The 27263-nt window shown below is 42.7% G+C and overlaps 2 protein-coding genes across 3 annotated transcripts in view; both read left to right on the forward strand.

Moving 5' to 3' along the window:
• Window positions 1-525: 525 nt before the first annotated feature.
• LOC138435566 (sulfotransferase 1C4-like) lies at window positions 526-10713 on the forward strand. The gene is made up of 7 exons (XM_069580390.1): window positions 526-2456; window positions 4974-5099; window positions 6038-6135; window positions 6425-6551; window positions 7088-7182; window positions 8383-8563; window positions 9462-10713. The coding sequence occupies exons 1-7, from the start codon at window positions 2303-2305 to the stop codon at window positions 9575-9577; spliced, it is 897 nt and encodes a 298-aa protein (XP_069436491.1). The 5' UTR covers window positions 526-2302; the 3' UTR covers window positions 9578-10713.
• A 3439-nt stretch (window positions 10714-14152) lies between these two features.
• Window positions 14153-27263, forward strand: part of GCC2 (GRIP and coiled-coil domain containing 2) — a 36505-nt gene continuing 23394 nt past the window's right edge. For both annotated transcript variants that reach the window (XR_011255138.1, XM_069580391.1), the window contains exons 1-7: window positions 14153-14325; window positions 14411-14467; window positions 15847-15931; window positions 17001-17065; window positions 22523-22627; window positions 23632-26106; window positions 26800-26869. Coding sequence is in view for 1 of the 2 variants with exons in the window: in XM_069580391.1 (XP_069436492.1) it covers window positions 14320-14325; window positions 14411-14467; window positions 15847-15931; window positions 17001-17065; window positions 22523-22627; window positions 23632-26106; window positions 26800-26869 (2863 nt within the window). In the remaining variant the exon portion in view is untranslated. The remainder of the gene's footprint in view (window positions 14326-14410; window positions 14468-15846; window positions 15932-17000; window positions 17066-22522; window positions 22628-23631; window positions 26107-26799; window positions 26870-27263) is intronic.

Genomic DNA, 27263 nt, shown 5'->3' on the forward strand with positions numbered 1-27263 from the left:
AATGCTACATGTGCAGGGGTCAGGCTCTCGGGTAAGAAGGGGCAGAGCTGTCGTGCCCTGTCCCTCATCCTCAGGAAGCCTCCAGGCAGCCCCTCCCAGAAAGCATCCACATGTTCAGCAGGTGTGATCTCCCTGACAACCCAGGTGGGGTCCACAGGGACTCAACACAAACAGCCAAAGGCTCCAACTGCTGAGGAACTCCCAAGGGTTTTTGAGACACAGCATCAGGAACTAGAAACAAAGACCAGCTGTACTTGATAATACTGCAAGGAGAAGCAGGAGAGCTGGGTGGGTCTGCTCTTGCTTTGCTTTTTTTTTTCCACGAGTTTTTTTTTTTTAATAAATTAATTAATTTTAATTGGAGGTTAATTTAGGCAACCCATTCCAATACTCTTGCTTGGAAAATCCTATGGATGGAGGAGCCTAGTAGGCTGCAGTCCATGGGGTCGCTAAGAGTTGGACATGACTGAGGACTTCGTTTTCGCTTTTGCTTTCGCTTTACAATATTGTGGTGGTTTTTGCCATACATTGACATGAATCAGCCACAGTGTACACGTGTCCCAACATCCCCATCCCATCCCTCTGGGTTGTCCCAGTGCACCGGCTTTGAGTGCCCTGTTTCATGCATCGAACTTGGACTGGTCATCTACTTCACATATGGTAATATACATGTTTCAATGCTATTCTCTCAAATCATCCCACCCTCGCCTTCTCCCACAGAGTCCAAAAGACTGTTCTTTACATCTGTGTCTCTTACTGTCTTGCATATACGGTTATCGTTACCATCTGTTTAAATTCCATATATATGCATTAATATACTGTATTGGTGTTTTTCTTTCTGACTTACTTCACTCTGTATAATAGGCTCCAGTTTCATGTTTCATTCACATCATTAGAACTGACTCAAATGCATTCTTTTTAATAGCTGAGTAATATTCCATCGTGTGTATATGTTCCACAGCTTTCTTACCCATTCATCTGCCGATGGACATTTAGGTTGTTTCCATGTCCTAGCTATTGCAAACAGTGCTTCAACGAACATTGGGGTGCATGGATCTCTTTCAATTCTGCTTTTCTCAGTGTGTATGCCCAGCAGTGGGATTGCTGGATTGTATGGCAGTTCTATTTCCAGCTTTTTAAAGAATCTCCACACTGTTCTCTGTAGTGAACAGTGGCTGCACTAGTTTGCATTCCCACCAACAGTGTAAGAGGGTTCCCTTTTCTCCACACCCTCTCCAGCATTTGTTGTTTGTAGACTTTTTGACGGCAGCCATCCTGACTGACATGAGATGGTACCTCACTGTGGTTATGATTGCTTTTGTTTTTGCAACTGTCAGCTAAGAAGGGTTGTGGTGGAAACAGGAGGGGGAAAAGAAAACAAAACCTCAGGAGCCAGGAATGATTCCAAGGAAGGGAACAAGCAGCATAAATAAACACTAGGGCTTTTAGGATAACAAGGGGCTCACGGGGGTTGCGGGGGAGGTGTTGTTGGGGTGGGGTGGGATCCGGCATGAGCCTCGATGGTGAACTCCAGGAAGAAAAAGTCAGAGGATGTGCCTTCTGTAACTCTGTGGCTTTCGTATCCACTTGGCTTCTAAGGGACAAACATGTTTTATTGTCTGTGAACAGACCAGGGCTGATACTGACACTAAACAGCCTACAACAGAAAGAGAATCATTCCTATTGGAGCCTCCTCTATTTCAGTCTTAAAAATAACACTGCTGATCCCCCACCCCCACATCTGCGCTGGGAGGTTGGGTCTAAGCTCTCACTGTTGCCAGCACAGAAACTTCCTTCCAGCCTTTCAAGGAAGTGAGCCTCCGCTGCAACTTGTAAGACCACCTGCAGATTTCCTGCCACGTTGTAATGAGCTTAAAATTCCCAGAAGAAAGAATTAAAGAGATCTGTGAATTATTTCGTGAATGCAGAGGAGGACTGCAAATGAGGTGGCCCTGACCATCGCTAAGGGCACAGAAGAGCGGCTGAAGGCACAAGGGACACGGCCGGGGGCGGGGAGCCGGAGCCGCGATCGCGGTGCAGCCCAGAGCAGAGGGCTAGGCAGCTGCGTCACTGCCCCTCCCAGAGGCGGCTACAGCTCGTTGGAAGTGCTGTGTGCAAAGTCCTAAGCCAGAGTTGCTGCTCCCTGGCCAGGCCAGCTGCCCCTCGACGGGCAACTCCAGGCAGGGCCTGAGGTCTCAGCCCTGCCCTGTCTGTAAGCCTCCAAGCACGCAGCTTTGAGCTGTCTGAGGGTAACGCTTTCCCGAGCTAAAATTTCTGACCCCTGACATTGGCCTTAAACAAGATGGAGGCTTTGGAATCTGAGAGTGTGAGTCGCATTGCTGTGGACTATGTGGAAGGCATCCTGCAGCCCACGCCCACTTGTGACACCTGGGATCAGATCTGGAGCTTCCAAGCCAGGCCTGACGACCTGCTCATCTCTACCTACCCGAAAGCAGGTAGGCGGGAGGGACAAGGGACAGGGGAGATGGGAGGAGGGGCAGGGACAGAAGCAAGCAAGACGCAGCACTGAGGATGTTGAGAAACCCACCGGGGTTTGAGCAGAAAACCATTGAGTGGGCAGCGGGATAGGCCAACACAAATCACGGGGGTGGGGCGGGGGGAACCACACAAAAACCGTTAAAATGACCTACACGTCTTAAGAATTTAATACTCCCCATGAAGACCATGTTGTTTACTTTCCTGCAAGAGAGTAAATCAAACAGTCTGAAACGAAGGGGCCAGACTTGTTGATTTACTTGTTACCAGTGCCCTTACAGCAGAGCCAGACTGGGCACCCCCAGCTGGTGGGGGGAGTAGGTGAGCGGAGAAGGGGGCTTATGTTCTGCAAGGCTGAACTCATAAGTCCCCCTGCTCAGGGTCCCAGGCCAACTCTCTGCATCTCCACCCTCCCGGTGGTATGTTGTGAACCTGCTTTCTTATTTCAATATAATCAGTTTAACAAAGTTACTGCAGAAACAGGACAAACTTGAGCTCAGCCACTGCGTCATGTAAATTTGGGGGTGAGCTGGGACGAGGAGTTCTCTGCAGCTATTTGTGTGCATCTACAGTTAGACCAAAACACAGTACTCAGCTCATACCCCAACTGCACACACATTTGCTCTTTGCAAAATCAATAACTGTCAATAATTTCTGCTACATTCACTCCTGGGCACACACACATACACTCCACCCACCCTTTGACTTCATCTGTATTGATTTGATAAAAGGCTTTGCAGGCAGATGGGGCCTTAGACTCATGTGTCAACTGATTTCAAATCAGCCCTGACTTTCTGATTACTTCTCATGAGTTTGTTCAGAATTAAAATTTTCTCAATGTGAGTTTCTGAAAGTAACCACTGGTGGGGAATCACATCTCACTGCCTTATTTCACTCACAATTCTACTCTATCACCATAATTTCAGTGCAATGCTTAATCGTTCATCCTTTTCCACCTACCAAAAGTGAGCATTAAAGTTTGGTTCATTTAGAGTTTTCATGGGTTAGGGGTTACAATCTAATAACAATAGAAAAGCACTTACCAGCTAATGCAGTATTTAATCAGTCATGAAAACTGTATATGCTAATAAAGGCTGTATTGATAAAAGGGAACAAGAAACAACCTCAGATGATGTAAAAGTTTTCACCTAGATTTTTAGCAGAATATTAAATACTCTGTGACTGAACAGAGATACACGCATTGTAGAATCACTGACCTCTGACCCCAAGGACCAGCTGACTTTGAACCTCCAGCTGCACTGGAACCTGCCCCAATGTTAGCCCTTGGCTATAAATTCAGAGTTGTTGTTTAGTCACTAAGTCATGTCTGACTCTGAAACCCCAGGGACTATAGCCCACTAGGCTCCTTTGTCCATGGAATTCTCCAGGCAAGAATACTGGAATGGGTTGCCATTTCCTACTCCAGGGGATCTTCCCAACCCAGGGATTAAATCCACATCTCCTGCTTGGAAGGCTGATTCTTTGTCACTGAGCCACCTAGGAAGCCGCCAAAATTCATAGTAAACACACAAAACTAGTACAAATGAGTCTAACTTCCTTTGAGTTGATAGCTAAAGAAATATTGGTCCTTTAACCCGTAATGAAGAGTTGGTGCCAGATAATATTAGAGACCAACTCATCTAGGAAATAAAACACCACTGCTATTCAATCTCCTCTTGACGTAGACGTGGTCAGACATCTGATTCAACAGGTCTTCAAGGCTGCAAAATAGGTAGTAGCCCCCACACTAGTCAGGATGGGGCCCATATAAGTGACCGAAACTGGAGACGGAAGCCCTCCTCCAGGGGTAGTGGGGGTGCAGCTTCTGGATCGAGCTCCGAGCTTGATCCAGATGTGTGGAGTGGCTTCCACACATCTTGTACCCGGTGGGGCCACCCTCAGACCTCTGTCTCCTTCCTTTAACTCTCAGAAGGTAAATCAGTCTCAGGGTATTCAGAATCTTAGTGGCAAAGGAGCCTAGGAAATGTACTTTCTAGCCTTCAGGGAAAACAGGACAGCGTGAACGCGGAGACTAAGCCCTAATCACTTGTTCATTTAGCCAACACACAACAAAGCCTCCTGGCTTTGCACTTGGGAAACGTCAGGCTGCGCAGTTGGGAAACAGTCTGAAGATCACACAGGGATGACCCCATATCACAGCTGGGAGAGAAAGACTTCCACTCCACCTTTCTAAGGAACAATGCCACCAACTCAGTAGCATCACAATCCTAATGAATGGTTGTGACAGAGAAAAGAAGAACTGTCTATTTATGAATCTTATGTCCACTCCAAACTGGAGTGTTTGCCTAAAAATCCATATTATGATAACACAAGATGTAAACAAACAAGGATGTTTTCTGAATTCCACTATAAAGCAGGCTTCAGTGTTCACACAGCTGCTGTAACGAGTATTTGCTCACATCCTAAGAAATGCAGGAGATAATGTCTGTGCCTCCTATTCTTACCCATGGAACAAGGAACAACGTGGACGCAGGAGATTGTGGACTTGATACAAAACAGGGGTGATGTCAACCAAAGCCAGAGGGCACCCACACATGAGCGATTTCCCTTCATCGAGTGGATAATCCCTTCCCTAGGATCTGGTGAGTACATCACGGCTGCACCTGACCCCAGGTCTAGACGTACTAGCCAGCAGCCCTCTCAGGCTTCCCAGGTGGTTCTGTGGTAAAGAATCCACCTGCAAATGCAGGAGACGTGGGTTCCATCCTTGGGTTGGGAAGATCTCCTAGAGAAGGAAATGGCAACCCACTGCAGTATTCTTGTCTAGAGAATTCCATAGACAGAAGAGCCTGGTGGACATGACTGAGTGACTAAGCACAGCAGCCCTTTCAGAATCCCAGGTGTTCAAACCACCGTCAGTGGACTTCAGGACTCTTTTTCACTGTCTGGCTATGGCTATACTTCAGACATTTTCTAACTGAGTTTCTGTTCATACAAAAGTAAGTTAAGGGACTTAACGGTGGTCCAGTGGCTAAGATTCTGAGCTCTCAATGCAAGGGACCTGGGTTCAATCCCTGGTCAGGGAAAATAGAATGCACATGCCACAATTAAGACCTGGTGCAGCCAAATAAATATAAATAAATATTAAAATAAAAATAAATACTAAATTTTTAAAAAATAAAGTAAGTTTTGATTCTCCAATTAGAAATTAAACTCATTCCACAAAGATGAGCCTAGGTAAGATAATTTTATGGTGGAAGGCTTTGAATTTTTTAGGTTCTTATTTATTTGGTTTATTGTATGGTTAAAAGCTGTTCTAGAGACTTTGCTGGTGGCCAGTGGTTAAGATGATGCTCTCACTGCAGGGAGCATGAGTTCAATCCTGGCTGGGGAACTAGAATCCCACAAACTATGTGGCAAAAATAAAAACTGCTCTAGCCAAAAACCCCATTCTCTCATATGAAAGCCACAGAGAGTTACAGGTGGTCTGGAGTGTTCCTAATGTAGTAAAAATGGGGCAGCAAGTTTCTGAAGCAAATGGAGAAAAATAATGGAAAGTTGTTGAAAACTAATTTCACAGGCTTGGAACAAGCGAATGCAATGTCCTCACCCCGGATGTTGAAGACACATCTCCCCTTCCACTTGCTGCCACCATCTTTCCTGGAGAAAAACTGTAAGGTAGGGAGCCAAAGGAATGCAGATTTGGCCCCTTAGAAGGAACTCAGACTGGTCTTCAATTTCCTCTTAAAACACGTCACTTGTTAAATTAAAAACAGAAGCAAAAAGTCCACTGGTCACATGTCATCAATACGCAGATTGACATGAATCCTTTCCATCTCCAACAAAAGCCACAGCACAGAAACACAGCATCAGGAACACCCACCTGTGTGGAATACGCCCACCCTCACGTCATTGTCTGCTGTTCTAATCCTGGTTTTGCTTCTCCCCTTCCTCTCTCTACTCCTAGATAATCTATGTAGCCAGGAATCCCAAGGACAACATGGTGTCTTATTACCACTTCCACAGGATGAATAGAAACCTTCCTGCTCCAGGCACCTGGGAAGAATACTTTGAGAGTTTTCTGACTGGGAAAGGTGAGCGCTTGGTTTCCATCCTGTCTCAAAATCCACAAGCAGTCTACAAAAAGGTGTCAGTTTCTGAGAACAGCAGGGGCTCTGCTGGCTTTCAGTTCAGTTCAGTCACTCAGTTGTATCTGACTCTTAGCAACCCCATGGACTGCTGCACACCAGGCCTCCCTACCCATCACCTACTCCCAGAGTTTACTCAGACTCATGCCCATTGAGTCAGTGATGCCATCCAAACATCTCATCCTCTGTCAGCCCCTTCACTTCCTGCCTTCAATCTTTCCCAGCACTGGGGTCTTTTCAAATGAGTAAGCTCTTCACATCAGTATCGGCCAAAGTATTGGAGTTTCAGCTTCAACATCAGTCCTTCCAATGAATATTCAGGACTGATTTCCCTTGGCTGGCTTTACCATAAAGGAATCACCAGGGTGACCTCCTGCCTCCTCCCTTCAGGATCCTCCTCCCAGGGCGGGGGTGGGGATGGGGGGTGTACTTGTCACTGGGTTTCTGTGACTCACTGCCCTGCTTCTGGTCCCATCCTGCAGTGTGCTGGGGCTCCTGGTTCGACCATGTGAAGGGCTGGTGGCACGCCAAGGACCAGCACTGCATCCTCTACCTCTTCTATGAGGACATGAAGGAGGTGAGGACCAGGCCACCTACCAAGTCCCCACTTGACCATAAATGCTTCAGTTGCAATGCGTGCACCCCATCGGGGACCCTCAGATTGCAGTCGGGCACAGGAGATGCTGTGTTTCGCTGGCTGCCCCATCCACCCATCACAGCACACCTGGCACGTCATGAGTTTCCATATCACAGTCTCACCCGAGCTTCCTAGAACTCTGAGCTGCGGGATACCTTTTCCTTACAGGCAGAGGATGGCAAACATGAGTGATGCTTTTTCTCCCCCCTTGCGGTGTGTATTTTGAAATTCCCATTAGAAGGAAAAAAACTTTCTAGTACATTTTGGGGTTTTTTTATTAGTGTTAGAGGAATGACGGAGTTTCAAGAAACAGTTTAAGAAATTTGGTGCAGTGGGAAACACTATGGATTCTCGAACCCAAGTTCTGGGTTATACACTCCAAGAGATGCTATCAGGACTGAAGGAGGTGGTGTCATGAGAGTTGATGGTAAATGGTCATCTACCCAGCACTTTTGTGACTCCACTGGGTCTGTACAGAATGACAATCTCTGTCCTTGGATTTGTAACTGACAGCCTGATTTTTGAAAGGTACATCACAGACAGAAGCAGGAAACAGGCCACTGTGGCCGGGTCCCCGAAGCCACTGTGACATCTGCTCTCAGCACCAGTTCAGTGCCTCCCCTGGGGGCATTTATCGGACGGGCTGGAGCAGGACTTTTGGACCTGACCCTGCACATACTGCTCCATGGAGCATGTCCCATGCACTCCAGGTCACTGTGTTTCGAGCATCTTACCAACATGACCCAGTTGACATGTTAGAACAAGAACAGTGTAAAGACTCTAGTTAATACAGAGAACCAGAGAAGGAAATGGCAGCCTACTCCAGTGTTCTTGCCTGAAGAATCCCAGGAATCGGGGGGCCTGGTGGGCTGCAGTCCATGGGGTCGAAAAGAGTCACTAAGTCGGACTGAAGCGACTTAGCAGCAGCAGCAGCAGCAATACAGAGAACAGTATGAGTCACCACATCTAAATAAGTCATTTCTGAAAAGCTGAACATTTGTGAGATATGATTTTTAAAAATTTTAACTCGTGGCATGTTACTGATTACTCTTATTAATTCATTTCAATATTCTCTTAAGACTATTATTCATTGATAAACATTATCTTATACCAAGTCTTTTCTTTTGACTCTGCTCGTAGAACCCAAAGCATGAAATTCAGAAGCTGGCAGAATTTATTGGAAAGAGCTTAGATGATAAAGTTCTGGATAAAATTGTTCACCACACTTCATTTAGCGTCATGAAGCAGAACCCGATGGCAAACTACACATCGATTCCGGCTGAATTCATGAACCAGTCGATTTCTCCATTCATTAGAAAAGGTTTTCAGTGTTTCCTTTTGGCCATAATCCTAAAGGAACTGTCCAATATTTCATAGTCTCTGGGGAGTTTCCTTTCTATAGAAAAGAAAAATAAGATTGATAATGAAGGATTCTGGGAAAAGAACAATTTAAGAAACCACAGATGAAATTAACATTCAGCCACAAGTGGAAAGTGGGATTTGGTGTCTAGGTCTAACTGCGTATCCTCCTGTTCCCTCTGGAGTTCTGGCTGATAAGGTGAAAAGATACAGAATCAAGTCAGATGGAGCAAAAGATCCACTTTATAGAGAGTTCCAGGCTGTCAGAAAGGGCCATTCATTCAAAACTACTTTCCAAGTGGCTACTATGTGCCAGGCTCTGTTCTGGGTAATGTTCAGAGCAGTGAACAAAGCACAGGAAAGCTCCAGCCCTCATGGAAGTTATATTATATCTAGCCGTAAACAAGGAAGCAAATGAAAAAACATGCAGGATAATAGATGACAGTATGGAGAAAAACCAGCCTGGGAAAGGTAACAGGGATTGCAACTGGAGAACTGGGGAGAATCTTCCTTTCTCAAAATGGCACGTGCAGTCCCTCCACTAGCAGGCCCTGCTTGTTCTGCGGGCAACATCATGTCGGCACAGAACTTGCTTTGATGTGCAGGAAGGACACACAAGAGTGGCCCCCAGCCCTGCTGCTCATACAACCTCGCCATCTCCCGACCCACAAACCAGACAGGTGATCCTTCCTCCCTCCTGGAGGAGACCCTGCTGGGCCAGCCAGGGGAATGTCTCCGGGGCAGGGGGTAGAACATACAAGAGCAGGAGAACAGAGAACCGCCCCTCCCAGCACCCCCTCCCCTACACCCCCCAACCCCACTCCCACCACAGTACTGACTCCCTGCCATGACTGTTTCAGGGGTCGTCGGGGATTGGAAGAACCACTTCACCGTGGCCCAGAACGAGAGATTTGATGATGATTACAGGAAGAACATGGCTGACACCACTCTAACTCTCCACTTTCGATTCTCTTAAGGAAGGAAAAGCATCAGATTTAATTGGTATAAATGTTGATTGCCCTGACCTCGTGATATTGAATTCAGGTGGAGGGACTAAGTGCTTCTTGTGTCTGCTTTTGTTCACACTAAAAAAAGATGGAGCTAACAGTGGTTGGGGCCAGGTGGAAGGCGGAGACTTGCAACCCTGGCATCCTTACTAATGATCGTGATGCATCAGTTTTCTACAGACCACACGCGTGTGAACACGTTAAATATGCTCTGGTCATCACATAAGAATATACTCAAGTTTTCAGATTCAGTGTTGATTTAAGCAAATTTGTAAAAACAGCACTAAAATGTGTCAATAGTTACTATTTCTTGCAGGTGACTATTTTCCCCTGAAACGTTCTCATTCACTTCAGGCTTCTTCCTTCAGTGCCTCTACCCCTGTCCCTCACCTCTGCCTCTGTACTTCCCTGGACTCCCCTCCCACTCGCAGCCAACCCCTCCCAGACTTGCACCTTGACCCACCTCTCTCTAGCCCCTCCTCAACTGTGTTCTAATCCATCAGCAACACCTGTCAGTGTATTTCCAGGATGTCTTACCTCTGCAGCCACCCTTCTGGTTCAGAAGCCTCTCCCTTGCCTATAAGCTACATAACTTGTTTCTCTGTTCATCATACATCTGCCAAACTTCTTTTCCCACAACAAGACTCATTACATTTCTCTTTAGCTCAGAATCTTTCGATGATTCTGAATGTTTGCTGCCTACAAGGTACATCCCAAGCATTTTTAGCCATCGATTCAAAGGCAGCTACATGGGTGACTTACCTTATGACATGGGTGACTTACCTCCCAAACCGCCTGCCAGCTGGGTTTCGTGCTGCCAAACCCCCTCCTAACTCCAGCAGAGAGCCACCTTGCTGGGCCCAAGGGCGTCTCACAGGCTCCTCCCCTCCCCAACTAGCTTTACTGTCATCCCACCTTCTCCAGACGTTTCCTTTCCTTTCTCCCCACCAGTTTAAATCATACATAGCAAGTTCACTAACCAGCACAGGCCTCCCATCTTCCTGCCAATACTGCAACCTGAAGGATTATCTGCTCTTTGGAAGTCTTTCACACATAATTCTTATGTGATTAAGATTAAAGTGTATCATTAAATCTCTTAGAGGTCTGTATTGTCTCTTTTGTGCTTATTTAAATTTTCATTTGCTCATTTTTTCTCCAAGAGAAGGACGTTGCTAAATACTTCAGTGCACACCAAACGGCAAAAACTGAGAACTAAGTAACTGAAATACTCTTATCAGTCAAGGAAATCTAAAAAGCCAACTTCTTATATTCTAAGTAGTCCTATACCGGTTATCTTCTAGAGTTTACTGTGTTAGCCACTAGCTGCACGTAGTTACTTAAATTATTTAAAATTTGAAAAGACACCTGTACCCCAGTGTTCATAGCAGCACCATTCACAATAGCCAAGACACAGAAACCTAAATGTCCATTGACAGATGAATGGATAAATAAGATTTGGCGTGTGTGTGTGTGTGTGTGTGTGTGTGTGTGTGTGTGATGGAATATTACTCAGGCATAAAAATGTGATCTTGTCATTTGTGACAACATGGATGGACCTAGAAGATTAAGTGAAATAATCAAAGACAAAAACCACATTGTTTCACTTACATGTAGAATCTAAAAAACAAACAGACTCATAGGTACAGACTGTAATATACAGCATAGGGAATATAGTCAATAATATTGCAATAATTTTATAAGGTAACATGGTTACTAGACTTATTGTGGTGATCAATCCTCAATGTATATAAATGTCAAATCATTGCACAGAACACCTGAAACTAATACAATATTGTAGGTCAACTACACTTCAATTAAAAAAAAAAATGGTCATTTTCAGTTTATAACCTTGGGTTTACATAAATAAACTGTATTGTTTTCAAAATAATTACATTTTTAAATGCTTAGACTATTACACTGAAATATTTAAATGAAAATAATAAACACATTTAAAAAAAATTGAAAATAAATTTAAAAGTTGAATATGTAGAGGCAGAAAGCAGAACTGTGGCTACTGGGGACTGGAGGTGGGGTGGGGGGTGTATAGGAATATGGGTCGAAGGGCATAAAGCTGCAGTTATGCAGGACAAGTAATCTAGAGATCTGGCGTCCAGCATGATAACTATAGTTAATAAGACTGTGCTGGGAACTCCCTGGTGGTCCAGGGGTTAGGACTCTGTTTTGCTGCTGTCAGTCTGGGTTCGATCCCTGGTTGGGGAATTAACATCCAGCAACCCTCACTGCACAGCCAAAAAAAAGTACTGAAAACTGGAAATGCTAAGAGAGTACATTTCAGATACTCTCATCATACGTGCAAAATACGTGGAGAAGACGTTAATTAGCTGCAGTAGTAATCACTCTGCTGTGTATACATATATCAAATCATCATGTATACTTTATAAGTAAAGTAAGTGAAAGTTGTCCACTCATCTCTGACTATTTGTGACCCCATGGGCTATAGCCCAACATGCTTCTCTGTCTATGGAATTCTCCAGGCAAGAATACTGGAGTGGGTTGCCATTTCCTACTCCAGGGGATCTTCCCGACTGAGGTGTCGAACTCAGGTGTCCTGCATTGCAGGCAGATTCTCTACCATCTGGGCCACCAGGGAAGCCCTGTACACCATAAAGATACACAATTAAATATATACAATTATTGTTAGAAAGTAAAACTTTTAAATGAAAATGAAACAGATCCTGTTATGTAACATGGCATTACTTTCTCCATAACTCATACCTCTGTTAAATTAACGGTTTCCATGCTTATCGTCTGTCTCTACCACTAGTCCAGCAAGGAGACCTTTGTTGTCTTAGTCACAGTTGTACTTCCCCCAGCAGAGAACTGGGTGCACAGAAGATGCTCTGTTACTGTGCGGACTGAATGAGCCAGGACACAGCATCGGCCTGCACCCCCAACACGCACACACACATTTCACTGTTCCTGTTCTAGCCCAGCCCAAAGTCTGGAACAACTAACTAGGACTACAGGATGACCTCCTTGGTCGCTCAGCCAGTGGGAAGCGCCATGCTGACCTCCTTGCCCCCTCTACTGGGCAGTCTAGCACATGGCTGTTTTCACCTGCTATCCTCGCCCAGAGGAACCACTCTGCCTAGGGACCATGGTGTCTGGAATCTTCCCTTGTGCTTGAATTACCTGTGCCCAGTTTCTTTGCCAGTTATCGGGAAATAGGCAGAGAGGGGCCAACTGTACCTAACAGACCCTGGCCTGGATCACCTGACTCCTCTGTGTCCAAGGGTTCCTGTGTATGTGCTAAGTTGCTTCAGTCATGTCTGACTCCTTGCGACCCCATAGACCATAGACTGCCAGGCTCCTCTGTCCATGGGATTCTCTACGTGAGAATATTGGAGTGGGTTGCCATGCCCTCCTCCAGGGGATCTTCCTGACCCAGGGATTGAACCCACATCTCCTTTGTCTCCTGCATTGGCAGGCAGATTCTTTACCACTGGTGCCACCTGGGAAGTCTCAGGCTTCAGATGATGCTTAAAAAAAACCAAAACACCATATTCTCAAGTAGCAGGAGAAGGTCCTGAGGCCACTGCTTTTCTGACACATTAGAGATGAATCTACCTAAACATACCAGTCCCCTTATTCTGAACCCCACCCAAATTCAATCCTATAATAATAAATCATCTGAAATGAGGAGACCTAAAACTCAACCTGCAATGGGTAAAGAAATGAGACTATAGCTGTGGTTTCTTATAAGTTCTTTCAGCTGGACAAATGTCTCTGTGTCTGGTTTATTCCATGTGAATGGAAACAAGAAGTCTTTAGGGCCTGTGAACAACGCACTCTGAGATATGTGTAGAATTCGATGGGTTAAAGATAATTATCTAAGGGCTAGGCATATACTCCTGAGATTGTAATATGATTTTTCAGTCTTCACAGAGGGCCATGAGTAAAGTTCTGCAACCAAGCAAATGTTGCTTGCTTCGAAAAAGTAATAGCATCTGAATCAGGGGAGGAGAGAGAACATGGGAGAAGTGAGGGGACCAGAGATTGGACAGGAAAGGGGACAAGAGAGGGACAAGAGAGGGACAGGAATAGGGACAGCTGAGGGGACAGGAGATGGGACAGGAGACGGATAGGAATGGGGACAGGTGAGGGGACAGCAGATGAGAGAGGAGACAGGATATGGGACAGCTGAGAAGACAGATGAGAGAGAAGAGGGACAGGAATCAGAACAAAAACGGGGACAGGTGAGGGGACAGGAGATGCGACAGGTGAGGGAACACGGCATGAGAACAGGTGATGGGACAGACAACGGACAGGAAAGTGGACAGAAGTTCGGGCAGGAGAAGGGACAGGACATGGGAGAGGAGGACAGGAATGGGAACAAGTGAAGGAAATGTGACTGGGGCGGCCGCCCCCGGCCGAGCTGCGCAGTGCCTGACCCTCCCAGGAGAGCCTCAAGCCCCAACACCCTCGCAGAGCACAGGGCCCCGCCCCCGGGTGCGCCCCGCCCCGCCCTGAGGACCGCCCACCCCGCCCCGCCTCCTCGAGGGCGGGCTCGGTGGGGCGGGACGGGGCGGGGCTCGCGGGAAGCCACCTCCAGAGGCGGAAGCGGAAGCGCGAGCGCCACGGGGCCGTGGCCGTGGAGACGCGGGGGCGGGGCCGGCGGAGAAGCGCGACCTTTAACCCGAAGCGGCGGTCCGTGGGAGGTGCTGGGTGGAAGTGCAGGCTGCCGGCGGCCATGGAGGTAACGCGAGGGGTTGGGGACCGAGGGACCACCTCCCCGTCTGCATGGCCGCCCGTGACCGGCCGGCTTTCGTTGTGTTTTGCAGGAGCCTGTTCACGACGGGGTGGCCTCGCCGGCCGCTCCCGGGACCGGGAAGTCCAAGGTGAAGAGACGTCTGAGAGGCGGGTCCCACCGGGAGGGGACCGCCTGGGGGACAGCTTTCCTCGGGGTCCGGGTCTGAGCGGTCAGGGGTTTCCTCTGAGTTTGCTGGGGGGAAGCCTGGCTTTCCTTGCTGCCCCGGATCAGCGTGCCTCGAGACTCCGCAGTTTCCAAACGTTCAGCGAAACAGTCTGGTTTCTGAGGTCCGAACGGCGACCGGACCAAGCCTGACGGGCGGGTGGGCGGCGTCGGGGGCTCGGTCCTGCCGGCGCCTCCTCAGATGGACACAGATCACCCCCGTGGCATGGGCGGGGGTCGGTCCAGAGATGGGGACTTGCTGCCGAGGTTTCCTGCTACGGCTGAGTTTCAGACAGTCGTCCAAACTGTGTGTTCCCGGAAGCTTCACGGTGACCCGGAGTTAAATGCTCCTGTGATCCCAGCTTTACCCATTAGAATACTGAGCCCATAGGCGCTAAGTAACTTTCCCTCATTTTTCATTTAAATCCTAAATGCGCCCTGATTCATCTTGTTGCTGTAATTAGGGCTTAACGTGTTTTCCTGTGGCCAGAGGCGTCTTTCAGCCTTGAATAGGACTAAAGTTTCACACAACTAAGGAACTTTAAGTAGAGTTAGTCCCAGTTCCTTGATTTTGCAGTTAAAGAAATTAAATCAAAGAAAATGTCTTAACCTGTAACAAGGATATTCTGTAGCAAGAGGGTGTGTGCGGTTTTTTTTACATTTCATTGTAGTTGTTTAACTAATAATTACTGAGTTAAACTTGCATTTGATGATATTGAAAAACAAAGGTCTATCTAGTTAAAGCTATGGTTTTTCCAGTAGTCATGTATGGATGTGAGAGTTGGACTGTAAAGAAAGTTGAGTGCCGAAGAATTGATGCTTTTGAACTGTTATTTTGGAGAAGACTTTTGAGAGTCCCTTGGACAGGAGATCCAGCCAGTCCATCTTAAAGGAAATCAGTCCTGAATATTCATTGATAGGAATGATGCTGAAGCTGAAACTCTAATACTTGGCCCCCTAATGCAAAGAACTGACTCATTAGGAAAGACCCTAATGCTAGGAAAGATTGAAAGCAGGAGAAGGGGACAACAGAGGATGAGATGGTTGGATGGCATCACTAACTAAATGGACATGAGTCTGAGTAAATTCTGGGAGTTGGTGATGGACAACAGTCCATGGGGTCAAAAAGAGTCAGACATGACTGATGGACTGAACTGAAGTGAATATTAAAAAATATGGTATTTGGTTGATGTAAATGTTCAGTAGGTTTTTTTTTTTAATATTTAGGCAGACTTTATGTTTCTTTTTTGTGGTATAGTAGAAACATGAATTATACTAAGTTGGTAATGTCTCTGCATCTTCCAGCTAGAAGCCTTGACCAAGGAAGATCTTATCAAGTTTGCCAAGAAGCAGATGATGCTAATACAGAAAACAAAATTGAGATGTACAGGTATCAGGTTGAAAATACTCATCTTGACCACAATCTTGTTTAATCATGGTTGCGAATACTAGTTTTTTAATAGTACACTGGCTTGTTTTATCAATGAATCCAATAATATTAGAGTAGTGGAATCTTACTTTTCTAACCACTTGCTTTGATATTTTTTATTATCCCATAAGCCTAAACGGCAGTTATCTTTGGGTTAATAAAAAAGGTCAGGGAGGAGGATTTTAAGAAATAGTGTGTTAAAGTTAAGCACATTTTTTTTAACCTCCCGTGGATTGTATATTCTTCTGAGTAAGGCATTTTTTCCTAACATTGGCAGTTGATATGTTAGAGATGTGAGGTTCTGAGCCCAAACAAGTTTTTAAAAAGGCCTTAAATAAAGCAATAAAAGACTTCTTTTCCTGGATTTCTGAAGCATATTTACTGAAGTTGCTTGATTCCCTATTCAGTTTCTATTTCTTTATATTCCACAAAGATTAGGTGTTAGTTTCCTTTTGTAATATGTGTGGGTGAGCTCTTTTCAGTTACTGCCCAGTCTGAAAGCCAAAGTTTTCAAAGGTTGGATCCACTTATGATAAAGAGAGTAATTTATTTGGAAATGTGTAGGCACCAGATCTGGACATGAGTTGATGAAATAGATTAATGTGTACGTTTAATATGAGATTAGTTGTTGCTCTAAGGTTATACAGGAAGAAGTTATTTACAGCTGAAATAATGTCTGAGATTTGCTTCAGAAATGTCAAGATGCATAAGAGAAGAGGGAAAAGGGGAAGTAAAGACAGGTTGGGATAAAATAATATTGCTCATTTAGTATTAAACCAAGATGATGGAGCATAGAGGTTAATCATACTATTCTCTCTAGTTTTTTTAATTTGTAGTTTTCCATGATAAAAACGGAAATGAAATGCTAGGTGAATTTAATGCTTTCTCAAAAATATATGCTGTTTCTTAAAAAAGTATTAACAATTTATAGTGAGGTTTTTTTTAAAGAATGTACTTCTCACTTTAGCCAGTAATTCCTTTTTCATTCCTGAACTAGTATTTTTTTTTTAATTTTTTCATAATTGTTTAGAGTTGGAGAAAGAAGTTGAAGAATTGAGGTCAAAGCTGGTTGCTGGAGGAGCTGACATCATTAAGGTAAGGACACATTGTGAGTGTCACTTTGATTTTTGTTTTTCTTAGATGAGGTGCCTGATGATAATTCAGATTTCCTGAGGGCTGTCAGCTGCTCCCACCCAAGGTTACATGCTCCATCTCTCTGGTTGAGTGTGTGGAGAGAGGTGGATGAGCGCTTCTGCCCTTTCTGTCCTCTGCATCCCACTCACTCTGTCCTTAATGCTTGCTGCCTCGGTCTCAGTCCTGCTCTTCCCTTGCCCATGAGGAACCCAGCCCTGAGCAGGACTTTGAGGAGTCTCTCCATTTCCAGGGCTCTTTGTGAAGCACTTCATGTCATCCTTGGGAAGCACACCTGCCTTGATGACCCTGTAACTAGACTCGCTCTCTCTTCTTAGTTCTACATACTCTTGACAGACCACAGAATACTCTGTTTATCTTGTTACTTCCTGTTTAAAAACCTGAGTTGCTTATTCTTACTCACAGGCCCTTATTTTAAAAATAACTTTTAAAATGTATCTGTTCATTTTTGACTGTGCTGGGTCTTTGTTGCTGTTCAGGCTTTCTCTAGCTGTGAACTGGATCTACTCTTTGTTGTGATGTACACAGTTCTCGTTGCAGGGGCTTCTCTTGTTGCAGAGCACGGGTTCTGTAGTGTGTGGACTTCAGTAGTTGCGGCACATGGACTCATGGATCATTGGTTGTGGCCTAGGGGCGTAGTTGCTCCAAAGCATGTGGGACCTTTCTGGATCAGGGATCAAACTTGAGGCCTCTGCATTGGCAGCAGGTTTCTTTACCACTGAGTCACTAGGGATGCCCTCACGTGCCCTTAACGCTAATTAAATGCTTTTCCTTCCCCGACTTGGCCTGGCCGTCTTTAAAGTTTCTTTGCTTCTGAAAGCTCTGCAGTAATTTTTTTTCTTGCTTTTCCATGTTTGTAATTTGAGTCTTGCTGTCTGTCTAGTCTTTGATTATATATTGTCTTATTCTCCCAGCTTGGGAGCGGTGGACAATCGAGGGGCTCCCAGGAAGTTATTTCAAGGAGTCTTTAAATCCCTGTGTACACCTCGTACTGCCGTTTTGTTCTTTATTTAGTCAAAACAGTATATGAATTCTGAATGGTGTGCACAAATAACATTTGGATTTGTAATGTACAGATTGGTTTAAGCATTTCTGAATCATAATGATTTTATTTGATCATTACATATTTTCTTGATTAGTAATAGCCAAGGTTGGCCACAAAATTCATTCCATTTTTTCATAACCGCTTAAAAGCCCGAACAAACTTTGTGGCCAACCTAGTAATTAATTAGGGCTTTCCTGGTGGCTCAGATGGTAAAGAATCCTCTTGCAATACCCAAGACCTGGATTTGATCCCTAGGTTGGGAAGATCCCCTGGAGGAGGGTATGGCAACCCACTCCAATATTCTTGCCTGGAGAATCCCCATGGACAGAAGTACCTGGCAGGCTACAGTCCATGGGGTTGCAAAGAGTCGGACAAGACTGAGTGACTAAGCACAGTAATTAATTAAAGAACATGACTCTAGAGCCAGACTGCCTGATTCCGATCTTGAGACCCTGCTCTGCCACAAGCAGGCTGTGTGACCACAGCTATGTTTCCTAACTTCTCTGTGATTCTTCCACTGGAGGCTAGACAGAATAACGAATAATAAGACCTGCTTTCCTAGAGTCAGTACACACAGTACAGAGAGCTGGATCTGTCCCATAAGTACTCAGTGATTTTGTTATTACCGTATATTATTTGTACGAGATATTGTATACATATATGTATGCATATATACATACATGCTCACCCACACACTAAAAAGCACGTTTTTGTATCGGAAAAGAACATTGCAGATGCCATTGTGTCAGTGAACTCTTAGCCCTTAAAATATTTTCCATACACTTACATGCAGAATATTTAAATATTAAATATGTGTCCCTTGTTTCCTCCTTGTTGATGTATTCTCCTGTTCTGTCAAAACTACTCTTAAAAATGAGGGTAAAAATTTATCTTAAGTTAGCTAAGTTTACCTTTCAGGTTATTAATTTAATACCCTGACCACTCAAGTCTCAGAAAGTAATAGTTCGGTAAAATTAAATCAAGATTGCCTGGTGAAATATCAATCATATCGATATGCAGATGACACCACCCTTATGGCAGAAAGCGAAGAGGAACTGAAAAGCCTCTTGATGAAAGTGAAAGAGGACAGTGAAAAAGTTGGCTTAAAGCTCAACATTCAGAAAACTAAGATCATGGTATCCCATCCCATCACTTCATGACAAATAGATGGGGAAACAGTGATAGACTTTATTTTCTTGGGCTCCAAAATCACTACAGATGGTGACTGCAGCCATGAAATTAAAACACATTTGATCCTTGGAAGAAAAGCTATGATCAACCTAGACGGCATATTAAAAAGCAAAGACATCACTTTTCTAACAAAGGTCTATTTAGTCAAAGCTCGGTTTTTCCAGTAGTCATGTAAGGGTGTGAGAGTTGGGCCATAAAGAAAACAGCACTGAAGAATTGATGTTTTTGAACTGCGGTGTTGGAGAAAACTCTTGAGAGTCCCTTGGACTGCAAGGAGATCCAACCAGTCAATCCTAAAGGAAATTAGTCCTGAATATTCATTGGAAGGACTGATGCTGAAGTTCCAGTACTCTGGCCATCTGATTCAAAGAACTGACTCCTTAGACCCTGATGCTAGGAACGACTGAAGGCAGGAGGAGGAGGGGACAGCAGCAGATGAGATAATTGGATGGCATCACTGACTCGATGGACATGAGTTTGAGTAAGCTCTGGGAGCTGGTGATGGACAGGGAAGCCTGGCGTGCAGCAGTCCATGAGGTTGTAAAGAGTCAGACACGACTGAGCGACTGAACTGAAAATTAAATGAGAATGAAATCTTTTGATTTCCATTCCTAATGAGAAGATTACACTGGAGAGTGATTGGAGGAGCTTGAGCATCAGTTAATCAGCTGCTTTGAGTTTTCTGTTTTAGAAAAATCACAGATTGCAGTTTTATTCCTTCATTGGGAGAAAGTACACTGGAAAAACATGACTGAATGCAAAGTTTTCTGTTCTTCATAAAAATGTATGGCTTTCTGGGGGCTTCCCAGGTGGTACTAGTGATAAAGAACCCACCTGCCAGTGCCAGAGATACAGGATGCCTGGGTTCAGTCCCTGGGTTAGGAAGATCCCCTGGAGAAGCAAATGGCAACTCACTCCACTACTGTTGCCTGGAGAATTCCATGAACAGAGGAGCCTGACAGGCTACAGTCCATGGGGTCACAAAGAGATAGACACAACTGAGTAATTAAGACTTTAACATTTTTACAAGTTTCAATTATTAAATTTGTGATAGTCATCTTCTAGTACATTGAAATACATCTGAAGTTGTATTGTGAACCTGACATATTTGACTTTTTTTTAAAAAATCCATATTTTCCATGTCAAACTGAGAGGTGTGTGGTATTACAGTGAGCTTATATGCTGCTTCCAAATGCACAGGAAGGGAAAGATTACAAGTTAGGATGTGAGGTTTCTTGTACATATCCCTCTTGTTTTCTTGTTGCTGGAATTTGCATTTCCTGGGAATTACTGTCCACTTTGTGCCTCTGATCTCTAAGGATATTTATAGCTGTTTTCAGATAATGCCCTCTGTATATCTCCTAAAATTATTGTTTTCAGGCTTCCCCTGATAATTTATCAAAAAGTTTACATTGCAATACCATGTAGTGTGAAAAAAAACTAGTTTTAAAACTAAAATTGTTTTAACAAAAATAATGTATGCACATTTAGAAACAGTGCTAACAACTAATAACTATAATACTAAATAGTTGATGGAAATTATGTTTCTAAATAATATATTTATCCTGCTATTCTTTGATTTATTCCTTGGTGAGACATTTAGCTATTAACTTCCTGTTATAACTGATGAAAACTTAGCTATCTTTCACAATGATGCCTACTTTCCAAATGGTTAAACAGATCAAATAATCATTTAAATACTTTTTCCTGGACACCTGCCTCCTCAAGCCTTGTGTCCTGTGCTCATTTGGTCTGGTTGTCTCTAGGTCTGCTGTGGTTTTCCTGGAGCCAGCCTTGTGCCATGACCCAGTGAATATCTGTCCTGCTTTCTGCTTCAGCCCTGCACCTCCACCCCACTTGCTGGGTGGAATGTCATTTACTTTTCTGGTTAATCTTCTCGTTCTGTAGACCATGTTCTTCTCCAGGTTCCTAAGAACAGAGGCATAGGAGGAAGATTGTTATCATCTTGTATTGAAAAGTGGCTGTATTCTACTCTCATGTTTATAAATAGTGTTTATAACTTGATATAGAACTCTTAATTTTTTCTACATCTGCTTTGTTTTTATATTTTTGTTTTTCTTTGTTTCACATTCAGAAATTTAGAGGCAGTTCTAGGGTGATAGTTGATTACTGTTGTTTAGGATTTTATCTAGGTTTTAAGGTTTATGATTGACTACATTCACAGTGAAATGGGTCCATGATTATCTTGTATTGTAAAATCATTGGATATTGTTATCAAGTTATGCCAGTTGTGAGAACAACCTGAGAATTCTTCTTGCTTTTTATTTTCTTTGAAGAAACTCATATGTAATTGGGATAATCTGTTGTTTAAAAACTTGATAGAACTCACCTGCAAAGCTCTCTTTTCCTCCTGTGTCTTTCGTAGACCATTTTCAACCTCTAGTTTAATTTTTAAGTAGTTACAGTATTGATTTGTGTGTGTGTGTGTGTGAGAGTTACATTTTTCTAGGAATTTTAATCTGTACCATTTTACTTTTCAGTATTATTGGCAGGTTAATAATTGATCATAATATTCTTCTTAACTATTTAATCTGTAGTTTATATATGGATAGGTTCCCTTTCTGTTCACTATGTTTGTGACTTCCATCTTCTCTTGATCAGTCTCATAAGAGGTCTGCTTTGTTAGCTTTGTTTTCAAGAAACTGACTCTTGGCTTGTTTGGTTTCCACTTCATTGAGTTCCTCTCTTATTTCATCTCTTCAGTGTATGAACCTTTTCTGGGGGTGGGAGGGACACTGGGGGTTTGCTTGCCCATTGTTCCAAGCACTCCTGATCACGACTGTCAGTCCCAACTAGAACCTACTTCCTGTACCCGCTTCAGTGGTATCTGCTGCCTCCATTCCTGAGCGTTTGGTTTTCTAGTGAGTGTTTGCCAGCTTCTTGTATGTTTCTCCATGTGAGCCCTCAGGTTCTAGCTTGTTGCTTCTTTCTAATTCACTTCCTCTACCTCCTCCACTGTCAGTTTTTCAGAGTTGTATTGAAATTTCTCATATCTGCATGTCTTTTCTCCTATTCTCTTGGTTCTTGTGTATAGCCTTTTAAATATGCTTACTTTAGCATGGTTTGGAGAGGTGAGGAGATAATTATGGGTAAAGTCAATCCATTGTTTTTAACCTCAAACAAATTGTCCTGTTCCAAAACAGGCCTTGACAGAACGTCTGGATGCTGTTCTTTTGGAAAAAGCAGAGACTGAGCAACACTGTGTTTCTCTGAAGAAGGAAAATATTAAAATGAAGCAAGAGGTTGAGGTAAGGCAGGATTTTTTTAATTTATTTATTTTTATTAACTTATATAATATAGTTGTAAATTTTAGAACCAGGATCTTAAAAAGCATCTCGTTGGACTTCCCTGATGGCTCAGTGGTAAAGAATCTGCCTGCCAGTGCAGGAGACACAAGTTCAATCCCTGACCCGGGAAGATCCCACATGCCACAGAGCAGCTAAGCCAGTGCACCACAACTACTGAGACCACATGCCCTAGAGACTAAGCTGTGCAATAGGAGAAGGCGCTGCAGTGAGAAGCCCCTGCTCACCACAATTAGAGGAGAGCCTGAGTAGCAATGAAGACCCAGCACAGCCAAAGATAAATAAATATAAATAAGACTAAAAAAATACTAAGGGAAAAATAAGCGTCTCATCTTATTTTAAATATAATATTTGCAGATAAGGGAACAGACTGATATTTTAAAAGAAGGATAACTGAAATCACTGAGCTACACGGAGAGATACAGCTAACATTTACCTGTTTATTTTAATGTTTAATCTTTTTAGCTGTAGTATCATTTTTTAATAAAATGGGAAAGATACCTATTTTATGAAATATCTGTTTTATGAGACACTACCAATTTAAATGTTGATTGTCTCACATACTGTACATACTGTTGCTTGCTCACTTCTCAGATACTTGCCTACCATTGGGTCTGTGCTACTTTTCTCCCCAAAACTTTTATCACTCTATTCAGGAGATGTTCATTAAAGCCTGTAACTTAATAGAACTTATGTAATTTATTACCATTTAAAACAAAATTAAACTCAGAGATTTCCTTGCTTTGAGTAAGACATTAGTACTGTTGCTGGATATCATCATAATTATTAAGGTGGTCAGAGCTTCTAAGCAGAATTTTTGGAATCTAAGGATCATATTTCTCTGTGTACACTGCTACTTGTTTCCTCCTTATGAGACTGTGTCTCTTATTTTTCTTAAGGCAGAGGTTTCATCTTAAATAATTTTTGTGTGCTTTTTACGTTTATAGGATTCTGTAACTAAGTTGGAAGATGTGCAGAAAGAGTTGGAACAATCACAAAGAAGCTATGGAAAAGAAATAGAAAATTTGAGAAATGAATTAACAACAGTACATTCCAGATACAGTAATGATAAAGCTGATTGGCAAAAGGAAGTGGAAGAAGCAGCAAAAAAACAATTAGAGCTTTCAGAACAGCTCAGATTTCAGAGTGATTCTGAAGATAATGTTAAAAAGCTGCAAGAAGAGATTCAGAAAATTAAGCTAGTCTCTGAGGATCAAATTTTATGTCTGCAAAAGCAGTTAGAAATTGCCACAAATAAAAAGGAGCAAGAAATTACTCACCTCCAAGGAGTGATTGAGGCTAATTGTCAGCAGTACCAAAAAGATATTAATAGTTTGCAGGAAGAACTTGTACAGTTGAAATCTACACACCAAGAAGAGGTGAAAGAATTGATGTGCCAAATTGAAACATCTGCCAAAGAACACGAAGCAGAAGTAAATTATTTGATCCAGCTAAAGGATAACTTAGTCAGAAAGTGTGAGGCAGGTGAGATGAACATTCAGGAGAAGTATAAATGTGAATTAGAAAATGAAGGGAAAGCCTCAGGTGCAGACCAAGAAAATCAGGTGTGCTCTTTGCTCTTACAGGAAGATTCTCTTGTAGAACAAGCAGTGAATGAAAAAGTTAGACACTTAGAAGATGCCCTAAAAGAACTGGAGTCTCAACATAGCATCTTAAAAGACGAGTTAACTTACATGAATAATCTAAAATTAAAACTTGAAATTGACGCCCAACATATAAAGGATGAGTTTTTTCATGAACGGGAAGATTTAGAGTTTAAAATTAATGAATTATTACTAGCTAAAGAAGAACAGGGGTATATAATCGAGAAATTAAAATCTGAGCTAGAAGATGCAAATAAACAGTTTTGCTGCACCATCGAACAACATAACAAGGAAGTACAGAGTCTGAAGAAACAGCATCAAAAAGAAATAACAGAACTAAATGAGACATTTTTGTCAGATTCAGAAAAAGAAAAGTTAACATTAATGTTTGAAATACAGGGTCTTAAGGAACAGTGTGAAAAACTACAACAAGAAAAGCAAGAAGCAATGTTAAACTACGAGGGTTTACGAGAGATTATGGAAATTTTACAGACAGAGCTGGGGGAATCTGCTGAAAAAATAAGTCAAGAGTTTGAATCAATGAAGCAACAACAAGCATTTAATATTAATGAACTACAGCAGAAGCTCCAAACTGCATTTAATGAAAAAGATGCTCTCCTTGAAACTGTGAATTGTCTCCAGAGAGAAAATGATAACTTACTGTCACAGCAGGAATGTGTACCAGAACTTGAAAATACCATAAAGAATCTTCAAGAGAAGAATGAACTGTATCTAGTTAGTCTCAGTCAGAGAGATACCATGTTACAAGAATTTGAAGCAAAGATAAGTTCTCTTACTGAAGAAAAATATGATTTCATAAGTAAGATGAAAAGTTCTCATGAAGAGATGGATAATCTTCACAAAAAATGTGAAAGGGAAGAAAGGTTGACTGTAGAACTTAGGGAAAAAGTGGATCAGACTGCCCAGTACAACAGTGAACTAGAACAGAAGGTGAATGAATTAACAGCAGGACTGGAAGAAACTTTAAAAGAAAAGGATGAAAAGAACCAAAAACTGGAAAAACTTACAGCTCAGTTGAAAACTCTCTCCGAAGACCAGGAAGCCATGTCATTGGAAGTGAGGTCTCTTCGTGAAGAAAATAGCAGACTGAGTTCGGAGAAGAACCTGCTGAGCAGGGATCTGGAAGCCCTCCTGTCTCAAAAAGAAGGAGATGTTGCACTTCAGAAGCAGATCTCTGAAGTAGAAGAGGAACTTCGGTTAGCTGTCAGAGAAAGGGATGATTTGAATAAACTTTTGGAAAACGAGCAAGTTCAGAAGTTGTTTGTCAAAGCTCAGTTGTGTGGTTTTCTTGAACAGATGGAGTCAAAGGTTTCACAAGAAAGGGAAGAACAGGATGTTGTAAATATCCTACAAGCCATGGGTGAATCCTTAGATAAAATAAATGAAGAAAAATACAACTTGGCTTTTCAGTATGATGAAAGAAAAGTAGAGTTAGAAAAAAAGATTAAGCTCCTTCAAGAAGAGCATATGGTTCAGTGTGAGGAACTTAGGTCTCTACTAACAGATTATGAGCAAGAGAAAGTTGTCCTAAGGAAAGAGTTAGAAGAAGCCCTCTTGGAAAAGGAGGCCCTGCAGTCTGACCTTCTGGAGATGAAGAATGCCGGTGAACAAACAAGGTTTGAAAATCAGAATCTCCTAATTCAGGTTGAAGAAATGTCTCAAAAATTGTGTAGAGAAAATGAAAACCATCATGAAAAAGAAAAAGATTTTATAAAAGAACTTGAAAACCTAAGGTCATTATTGGAACAGAAAGAATCTGAATTGCAAGATGTGAAAGCAGAGTTAATATCATTAAAGGTAATATTAATGTGAATTTTATTTAAGTAAATTCTTAGTTCTAGTCACAAGCTCTAGACAATATAAATATTACCATTTTTACACTTCGAAGTCAAATTTTTAGCATTTAAGCTCAAATGCAAATTTTTGAAAAGTACATTAAACATATTCATATCACACTTAATCACACTGATTACTGTTGGTTTTAGATTATTTTGGAATCTTGATTTTACATAAGATTAAGTGGCCAGGGGGTTAAATGTTGGTCAAAAGTAGTCACAGCAAAACTACAACTAAATGTGAAAATTTTTTAATTTTATCCTTGTGTGATACACATATTACCTTAAAGCACACTGTTAAGCAAAAAGAAAATAGGCTAAAGCAATATTTCATTTTAGCCAAAACTTCAGATTTTTCTCCCAAGATTGTGGCAGGATAAACTATGGTCATCATTTAATCTCTTCCTTATTACATCATGTATTTGATACCCATTGGGTGGGTCATCTTGGGTTTGGCTGCTATTGTTTTTAGTAGTAAATGCTATGTGCATGATGAGATCAGAATTACTGGGTCTCTAAAGGGAAGAGAGTCTGTTCAGGTGATTGCTCTCTGTATGAATTCTCTTTAATAATATTTTTTTTTTCATGCTTAGCATAACGGCCAGTTCATCATGGGGAATGCAGTGATTGTCTTTGTTTTTCCTATAAAATCTAGGATTCCTTTAAGAAATCACCTTCTGTAGAAAGTGATCAACCTTCAGTAAAAGAGTTTGAAGAAAAAATAGGTAACTATGGTTTTGCATGTTTTTATGGTTAATTGAACAGATTCTTAGAACAGAATGGGAAGTTCTCTCTCCAGTTAATGAGGTGTTAAAAGCATAGTATCACTCTTCTTCTGATGGCCTCTGCCTTCTGCTCGCCTTCACTTTCAGAACTCTCACTTTCTGTTGTTTCATCCAGAGGACTGTTGTGATTCCTTTTATAAAAAGTGCCATGATTGTTTTGGGGTTTTTCATTCATTTAGCAAACTTGGCTTGAAAGGCCAGCTACTTAGGCACTGGTGATAGGAAGGTGGCTAAGATGCAGTCTTTGTCTTCAAGAACACACTGCAAGAGAGGGCTGTTCCTCCCAGAGTTTGGGGTGTGGACGGGTTCTGCTGGTGGCTGTGCAGGAAGATGT

This window comes from Ovis canadensis, chromosome 3 (genome assembly GCF_042477335.2).
Source record: "Ovis canadensis isolate MfBH-ARS-UI-01 breed Bighorn chromosome 3, ARS-UI_OviCan_v2, whole genome shotgun sequence".
In the NCBI taxonomy this organism is placed as follows: Eukaryota; Metazoa; Chordata; class Mammalia; order Artiodactyla; family Bovidae; genus Ovis; species Ovis canadensis.